This window comes from Fragaria vesca, linkage group LG2 (assembly GCF_000184155.1).
Source record: "Fragaria vesca subsp. vesca linkage group LG2, FraVesHawaii_1.0, whole genome shotgun sequence".
NCBI classification, from domain to species: domain Eukaryota; kingdom Viridiplantae; phylum Streptophyta; class Magnoliopsida; order Rosales; family Rosaceae; genus Fragaria; species Fragaria vesca.
The window spans coordinates 6,039,577-6,048,475 of record NC_020492.1 but is presented as its reverse complement, the minus strand read 5'-3'; the positions used below and the strand labels follow the sequence as shown (position 1 = coordinate 6,048,475).

The 8,899-nt window shown below is 37.9% G+C and overlaps 2 protein-coding genes across 2 annotated transcripts; both read left to right on the top strand.

Moving 5' to 3' along the window:
- Nucleotides 1–643: 643 nt before the first annotated feature.
- Nucleotides 644–3,447, top strand: LOC101306870. The gene is made up of 5 exons (XM_004289879.1): nucleotides 644–1,032; nucleotides 1,192–1,242; nucleotides 1,811–1,944; nucleotides 2,450–2,550; nucleotides 2,670–3,447. The coding sequence occupies exons 1-5, from the start codon at nucleotides 682–684 to the stop codon at nucleotides 2,852–2,854; spliced, it is 822 nt and encodes a 273-aa protein (XP_004289927.1). The 5' UTR covers nucleotides 644–681; the 3' UTR covers nucleotides 2,855–3,447.
- Nucleotides 3,448–5,687: 2,240 nt separating this feature from the next.
- LOC101306388 (hyoscyamine 6-dioxygenase-like) lies at nucleotides 5,688–7,108 on the top strand. Its single transcript, XM_004289878.1, has 4 exons — nucleotides 5,688–5,967; nucleotides 6,049–6,299; nucleotides 6,404–6,719; nucleotides 6,805–7,108. Exons 1-4 carry the CDS (start codon nucleotides 5,755–5,757, stop codon nucleotides 7,051–7,053), a joined length of 1,029 nt encoding a protein of 342 aa, XP_004289926.1. The 5' UTR covers nucleotides 5,688–5,754; the 3' UTR covers nucleotides 7,054–7,108.
- Nucleotides 7,109–8,899: the final 1,791 nt, after the last annotated feature.

The window sequence follows — 8,899 nt, the reverse complement described above, 5'->3', positions numbered from 1 at the left end:
GTTCTTAGTAAATCTATTTAGAATGTTTAGTAAACTTGGACTTTATATTATTCTCCTGGAACTTTATATTAGAATGATAATAAATTGGTATAGTTTTAATGATGCATGAGGCTTTGTATGGCCGGATTGATTTGATTTAATGGATATAAAAGAAAACATATTAAATTTTGGTGTGTATCATGAAATGGTTCTTGGGAGGCTGTAAGTAGGGTTTTGATTTTGGATTTATAGTGGTAAATGTGATGTTGTTAGTGTAGGTAGAGAAGTAGATTAAAAATGCTGAACTACGAGTGGCTTGATCCCTTTAAAAGGGTACGTAGGCAGCCCAACCAAGTTTTGGGTGCAGCCGCAAATTAACAAAATAAATTTTAGGTTCCAAACGCGACAAAAATGTTTGTCGTTTTGTTTGATCATGAGATCCTATCTCATTTTCGAATTATGATTTCCTTATTTATTTTATTCGTTTATATTTTTAACACCTGGGTCAGGGTGTTACAGAACGTGTTAACAAAAAATAAAAAACAGATATCTATTTTAATTTAAGATGTGTGAATTTCACATCCCTGTTATTTTTTTTTGTAGAAAAATTATTGAGTTCGTTAGAGACTATAAACGGCCGAGACTTTGGTTTATCCGAAATGGCGGCTACACAGAGACTGAAACTTCAGCTCCGGTGACAAAATGAACTCTGCTCACCTCTTACACCTCTCTCCCCAATTCCATGCCCTAAATCCCAACCACTCTTCTTCTTCTTCTTCGATCAATCTCCTCCGACTCTGCAAATTCAACTCCGTTTCCCTCGCCTCCCTTCCCAAGCCCTCCCGCTTAATCACGCTTTGCGCCTCCAGTTCCGACAAGCTGTCGTCGGAATCGGCGCCGCCGGAGTCCATTAGGGAAGGGTTTCTTCATTTTCAGAACGACCCTTCGCAGTGGAATGTCGAAGTCGGAAGCCCTAAGGTTCCGGGTCCGTCCGTGGCCAAGTTGAGCTTGGGCGACCAGGCTTTCTTTCTCATGGCCTTCATTGCCTGCACGGTACGACAATCAATTTGAATTCTTTTTCTTTCAGTTATTTGATTGGATCAATTTGTAAATGTTTGAATTTGATGATCACTATGAAGATTTTAACTTTGTCAGAAAAATGAGCTAATTTTGTTGAAGTTGTTGATGAGAGCTTGAATTGAATTTGTGCAGACTTCGGTGGCATTTACGAGCCTTGTAATTGCAGCTGTTCCGGCGATATGTGTAAGTGTTCTTCTTGGTTCAAATTCACATTTCAATTTGTATGAACACGTGTGATATTAGTGATTTTGAGAATAAGTTGGAGTTTTAGGGAGTTGAGTTCCGTTTTCTGGTAGGGGTATAACCCTGAATTGATTCTTATTCAGTTTTTGCATGTCTTTCTAGTGTTTGTCGTTAGTGCTCTTATTTTTGCTATTGATTGTTCCTTGATAGTAGTAAGTGGTTATTTTGAAGAGTTTGAGTGCTACTATAGGGTAACTGGGTTGTAAGAAGGTTGATTGTCTACTGCTGGCACGTTCGGTGTAACGGTTGTGCCATGATTTTAGTGACCTTGGTTCATTATGAGCTTTTGTTTAGTTTTGGCATTGATCCCATGAAAGTTAGAACTCTAATACTAGACAATGTTGTTGTTCCAGGGTGACTTAAAAGTGTCATTAATTTTCTTTAAAACTAGAACCGTAATACAAGCCAATGTTATTATTTTCATATTCTTTCTTTGGTTAAACTATTATGGTTAGAGATTGTCCAGATTGCAGTTCTGATATGTCTCTTTTTCTTGTATGTACTATAGGCAATGGGGAGAGCTGCAACATCTCTTTCAAAGCTGGCAGATACAGCTCGTCAAGAACTACCTAGTACTATGGCTGCCATTAGGCTCTCAGGCATGGAAATAAGTGATCTCACACTGGAACTCAATGACCTAAGGTGATCATTTTATCTTACTGTCTGACTAGATATATGTTGTACTTTGGCTAGTTGATCGGCCATTGAATCTTTTATCATTACTTTATAGCCTTCTTTATAATTCAAGTCATCATTTTCCTATCGGCCCCCAACAATTTGTAGTTCATAAGTCGTAACCCCAGTATGAATCTTCACTGGATGACTTTACTTTTTCATGCATTCAATATAATATGCAATGAGATTTATAAGGGGAGGCCATTGAGTCTAATCTTTTTTTCCTTTTCTTTTTCCTTGTTCTTCTTGTTGTCTAAAGTATTTATTTATTTTAAAAGTAATCAAGTGTAGTTCTCCCTGAGATATACTACATCAGGTTTTACCTTTTAATCTGTTAAAGCTTTATAATTCATTTTGAGTCTTGTTACATGTTTCATATTGTCCCTTACGGGACACCTATAGATTTAAACAATATATGTACTTCGTGTCATCTTAGTAGTTTTTTTATGAGATTATTCTGATTTGATCACAGCCAAGAGATAGCTGATGGGGTTAGCAAATCCACTCAAGCTGTTCAAGCAGCAGAAGCTGGGATTCGACAGATTGGCTCACTTGCTCGGCAGCAGACTATGTGTATGTTATAAACTCCATCTTTGTGACCCCTGGATAGTATTCATCTGCTGCTGTTTTCCTAATTGCAGGCTCACCACTGATTTTTCTTGACTTCTAAACTACTGATTTTCATGATGCAGCAATGATTCAAGAGAGGGCAAACCTGCCGGTTATCTCTTTGCAACCTGCCGTTATTGGAGCAGCAAAAAAGACTTCTCAAGCTGTTGGCCAAGTGACTAAGAAGTTCATGAATATAATCTCTCAAAGGGACTCAGAGAATGAGGATGACATTGGAATTGAATCAATTGATAGGGTGGAAATTTGAGTCTGCTGTATTTACCAGCAGCAACTCTATTTTCTGGAACTCTGCTCATACTTGTATCTACTGCAGTATTTCAACTTGAGGTGGACATGAACAATTTGCAGAACGTATGAAAATCGATTGCTACTAAAAAGCTGGTACACTTTGTACAGCTTGTAGAGCATGGGGGCGTACTGTAATTATTGTTACATGGAAAGGTAAGCAGTCAGGTTGTGTTGGTTCCATAGAAGTGTCCCTATTACCCGGTTGCAGTGGCGGTCCGCTTGTCTGTATGAAAGCTGTCAAAGTTGTAACAAGTTTCCTAAGCTCCTGTGGCCATGGTGGTTCGTTTTAATGTAAGATCCTGTGTTACCCTTCTGAACCAAGGTTGCTGCTACAATGTTGATGGGACTGATTTGGATAAACTTGACGCCCTTATACAATTACGCATTCAAAATGAAATTACAAGGGCCTAAATGCGTTAGGAATTGTCTTAGATTTGCAGAACTTTGATCATCACCAATATTCTTTCTTCTTTCTTTCCTGAAGTTAATCAAATTAGGTTATTACGATGTTACATTTCATCGAGAAGCTTCAAATTGCATAGACATAGACAGAAGGATATGATCAGCCATAGACATTTGAAAATAAAATGGCCGGTGGTAATTGGCTCCTTATAAACCGTTCACATGCATCAACGGGTTGCTTAGAATAAACAAAGAAACTTGCACCTGGCTTTTGTTTATGAACTACACATAAGTTGATGTGAAATTTACTTGTGAGAGTTGTGGACTTATTATTATTATACTTGTAAGATCATAATGTATGTTATCCCTTTCATCGAAAATAAGTTTGTTATTCCGTGTGATATGTCATGTTGATGTTTTTAATTTTCAAATGAGCACACAGGTATTTTGATTTCAGGGAAGCTGGTAGTAATGAGCTGTGAGGTGGTAGAGAACTCAGGTCTGGCGCCAGCAGGTGGATGTTTGCATATGAAAACAATCATATTTTTCGGACGTCGGCCGCCCCACCGCCCTGCCCCGCCCCGTCTGTCACCCCCTGCAACGCCGCAAGGCCAAGTCTAGAGGTTCCTTCTGCTGGGCTAGCCAACCATTTTGCTTTTCTGCTCTTCTCTCTATGTTTTGAGCTACCTGGTCAAACTAGGAAACACCGACTTCTCCTCCAGTTTGTAGTGTCAGCTTACTAATCAGTGACGACTCTTAGCATGCGAGATTCTGAAATCAGAGTATGGTGACTCTTGACCCTGCAATGAACAAATTGAGTTAGCTAGGGAATTAGAATCCAAGTACACAAGTATATAACCTTTTCGATTACATGATACGGGGGTAGATATTCCGTACACACTTGGGTGTTAATTCTCATTCATCATTTCTCTATTCAAGAAACGTGCTACAAGGGCAAAACTACCCAATGTCATTCACGTAAGTAGCTAGCTATTAAGGCATAGATTAAGGAGATTAAGCCTAAAAAACGGGCTAAGTCAGCTTTCTCCTTTCAAAAGCAACGATCACAGGCCGTTGATACACTTCAGAAAACGATCCAATGTACTGAGGGAAAGTCTGGTTCTCTTAAGAATCTGTTGTCATTGACATACAGCTACAAGCAAAGATATTTGACGATCTACCAACGTTGAAAAATTGCAGTATTAAACTGTATACAGGGAAGCTGGCATCATAGCGTTGGTGTTTCAAGTTCTAGGTCAATTGGTGCATAAATACTTTTAAGGATCAATCTTTGTTAAGAAGAAAGAGAGGGGGATGTGAATAAGTTGCATCATTTCTTGGTAGTATATTCCGCTGGCTTGTTGAAAATGCTAGCTACCACTAATAGAATTGAGTAGAATATATGCTTCGAGTTGCTTTCTATGCTTCTAACTAATTTCCTTAAATGGTTAAATATTGCAGTTGATGATGATGGATTGATTATGGGTTAAGATGATCTACCTAGAAACCATGATCATCATGCATTTTCTTGATCGATTGATTGATTGATAATGATAACTATCTAACTTTGTAATCATAGCATGGATGATATTGTCCCTTCAAACTAATGTGCGAGAAACCATCGACTTTTTGTGTAGATAAAACTCTTATTTTTATATGAAATATAAACATGGTAGAAATATCCTTATTCTAGAGCTTTTAACCAACATCATGTCATAGTAATAGTTTGTAAAATTTTATATCGAAACTTTTAATTAATTTCTTTTTCATTATTAAACATTGCCCAAAAGAATTGCAACTTGTGCGTTGTCATTTGTAACCGACCTCCGCAACTTGTTGATGCATGTGTAATATGGCAGATGCCTTCCTATGAGCATTTGCACTGATGGGACCATCAACTTTCTTCAAATATAGCAATGCACCGGTTTAAAATTTCCCAGACAATTTGTTAGGGGCCATGTTACAGTAATTACCATGCCAATTTAATTGTCAATTTTTGACTATCAAATTGCTTAAGGAATTCAGTAAAGCCCACCGATAAATATAAACTTTGTACACCCATATATGCTTTTTGCCTCTAAAAACTAATATTTTTTCACAAAATAATTAATGTTGTACGAGCAATCTCATTATTAATTAACCAAATTATAAGTTTAACATTTTTAATTAATGAATTACCATTACCAAAAAGAATTATTTAAATTATAAAATATGAATAGTGGATTAGCAGGTAAATTGCCTTCAACTGGTGCATTGACTAAAGATATAAAATTACCAATTTCATATGAATAGTGAATTAACAGGGGCAATTCAATTGGCAAATCATCAATCGCTCTTGCCTAACGGGTGCAAATGCTCTATATAAGGCCAACTGAGATCATATGTTGTGCATGCTTCTTTAGTTAACTATTAGAATACAACGACATTGAAAACAACCATTCTGTTTCAAAGATTGACATGGATACTGTTTTAGATCAAAAGCTTGTTTCAAGCTGGTTTGATGTTCATCAATCCGTGCCCCAAACATATGTTTTTCCACCCGAAAAACGACCCGGAAAGCTCAAGGTTTCCCTATGCAAGAGCATTCCAGTAGTTGATCTCGGCAGCCATGATCGCCGTGACACCATTCAGCAGATTTTCAAAGCTAGCCAAGACTTTGGTTTTTTCCAGGTAATCCAAACTCATCACCTTCATATCTTCTAGCGTGCTCTTCTTCATGCCACAAATGCTAAACTACTTCATGATCATCAGGTTATCAACCATGGAGTTTCGAATAAGTTAATCGATGATACGATGAGTGTTTTCAAGGAGTTCCATGCAATGCCCTCCAAAGACAAGGCAAATGAATGCTCCAAGGACCCGAGTCGGGACTGCAAGCTCTACACAAGTAGTGAAAACTATGCGAATGAAGAAGTTCACTTCTGGAGAGATGCATTGACTCACCCTGGTCATACTTCAGAAAAATACCTGCAGTATTGGCCGCAAAAACCAACTCAGTACCGGTAACTACATAAAAATCAAGATTATTGCTTAATGCTTCTAATGAAAAAATGAACTTCAATCATATGATTGACCGATGAATATGATTGGTTTTTTGTCTATGCAGAGAGATTGTTAAGCGGTATCTGGAGGAGGTGAGGAACATGGGTGCTGTGATTCTGGAGCTGCTTGCTGAAGGGTTGGGACTTGGCGCTGACTTCTTCAATGGGGGACTTAGTGATAGTCCAATGCTGCTGTCAAATCACTATCCGCCATGTCCGGATCCTAGCTTGACATTGGGGTTAACCAAACACCGGGATCCTACCCTTATAACCATTTTACTGCAAGATACAGAAGGGCTTCAAGTTTTCAACGATGGGAATTGGATTGGGGTTGAGCCTGTTTCTACAGCTTTTGTGGTCAACATAGGCTATGTACTCCAGGTTAGTATATTGTTTAACTGATTATTCGATCTTTGTATTAAATTGACTATGAGTGATTAACTTAATCTAAATGGATTAATTGTAGATAATCAGCAACTCGAAGTTTAAGGGTGCAGAACACAGAGTGGTGACTAATTCAAGAGTCGCGAGGACAACCATTGCTTACTTGATTTATCCTTCTAACGACAACCTTATAGAACCTGCAAAAGCTCTATGCAACCGAAATCCGCCACTCTACCGATCGATGACATTTAAGGAGTTCCTTAAAAACTTTAAGTCCAAAGTTGGCCATACTGAATCAGTGTTGCAGACTATCAGCGTCTCAAGTAGCTAATGTTGTAATAGGGACTCTTTATGATATCAAATTTGCTTATACTCTCTTCTACAAACTAAAAATATGCAGAAAGCCAGAAAACAAGAGTGTGCGGTTGCACATACTGCAAACACAGATACACATCTCACCATGCTGACTTTCCTCAGCAAAAGAAAATAAAAGAAAAACTATAATAGTATGTTCAATAGAAAGTCATTATTAAAAGAAGACTATCAAAATCACTATAATTATTGGTACAACATATAAAAAGCAACTTGTTTAAGCTAACGAAGCTAACCATTATAAAAAATAAAAAAAAAGGAATTGCTGTGCAGATAAGGACATGGGGAATCAATTGCGCAACCAGAAGAAGAAAGAATTGGATTTAAAATGGTCGTGGACCTGATAGTATTGCATTTAGAAGAAAGAACATATCTGCTGCTTGCCAACTTGATTAATTTTGAACACGATACTTACAGTATTGAATGCTTAATCACAATTCGTAGACTTAAAATATGGGAATAATGCAAGGGTGGAATATTCAAACCATGAGGTTCAATGCTGTAGCCTAGCTTGCTATTGTTCTTGGCACGTTTGTAACACTAGCTAGGTTGTTGACTTGGAGTTACAGTGTTGCATACGTTTTTGTGATGTGCAGGAAAGGAAGAAACCATTAGATATTTAGATTGACTAAAGAACTGTGCACACCGTCACATGTAACCTTGATTATAGGTGCATATATACACACACCTGTGTAGTGTATACAGGGCCATTTCATTAAGGTGTCCCTTTAAATATACTGGCCTCTGGACCCGAACTACGTACGTGCGTGTCAATTTGTTTTTTTAAATTAATTGTGTGAATTTTCTATTTTTTTAATATTATAGTTATGCTCAAGTCTCATTTTCCTCCCCACTTTTCTCTTCCACCTTGTTTGAGCTTCAATCTGTTTTTTTTTTCTTCTTGTTTCCCGTATTGACAATTACTAATTTGTCCTTCATATATTAGAAGACCATACTTTGAACTTTTAATCAATCAAGGATATTATAGGTAGTTCAAAAATTTAACCATTCCTAAACTCTTTCTGGCTTTATTAATATATATATATATATATACAGGCTGGATGAGCGCACGTCCGCACTGGCTTAAAGAGCGCACGTCGCTCCGTTCGCCACCGTCCGGCGCCGGTGACGGCGCGCCTCCACCCCAGCAGACTCTAGCAGCATCCCCTATCACTTTCCCTCCCCGGCAAGTCCGCCGAATTCCAGTTTCCTGCGAGATCGACTTTATTTGAAGTTTTGGGTGATCTCGCAGGAAAACTGGAAAAGAACGGACTCGCTGGGGAGGGAAAGTGGTCGGGGACGCTGCTGGAGTCTTCTGGGAGGGAGGCGCGTCGTCGTCGATGACAAACGGAGCTCCGTGCGCACTTTAAGGACTGTGCGCACGTGCGCTTTCTATCGTTTTCGTGTGTATATATATATACATATATATATATGAAAAAATTTCAGTTTACCCCCCTAATCTTTGGTGGCAAAATCAGTTCAGTCCTATAACTTTTTTTTAAATCAGTTCGCCCCTTCAACTTTCGTAAACACATCAGTTTTGTCTAATTTTTAAATTCCCCTTAAAATATGACGTCACCAAATTGACAAGGGGACCCTTTTTAAACAAAATGTCTAAAATGCCCTCATTTTTTTGCCAAATAAATGTATTTTTTTATTTTCTTTAATAATATCTTCTCAAATTGACTATTTTACCCTTCAATTTGATGAAAATGAATCCCCTTGTCAGTTTGGTGACATCATGTTTTGAGAGGAATTCAAAAATTGGACAAAACTAATGTGTTTACAAAAGTTGAAGGGGCGAA

Bases quoted from the DNA above. Each gene is read 5' to 3' on its own strand.
- LOC101306388 (XM_004289878.1), top strand. From the start codon at position 5,755: ATGGATACTGTTTTAGATCAAAAGCTTGTTTCAAGCTGGTTTGATGTT. The intron at 5,968-6,048 runs GTAATCCAAACT...CATGATCATCAG, and splicing joins AAGACTTTGGTTTTTTCCAG to GTTATCAACCATGGAGTTTC. The intron at 6,300-6,403 runs GTAACTACATAA...TTGTCTATGCAG, and splicing joins CAAAAACCAACTCAGTACCG to AGAGATTGTTAAGCGGTATC.
- LOC101306870 (XM_004289879.1), top strand. From the start codon at position 682: ATGAACTCTGCTCACCTCTTACACCTCTCTCCCCAATTCCATGCCCTA. The intron at 1,033-1,191 runs GTACGACAATCA...GAATTTGTGCAG, and splicing joins TGGCCTTCATTGCCTGCACG to ACTTCGGTGGCATTTACGAG. The intron at 1,243-1,810 runs GTAAGTGTTCTT...TATGTACTATAG, and splicing joins CAGCTGTTCCGGCGATATGT to GCAATGGGGAGAGCTGCAAC.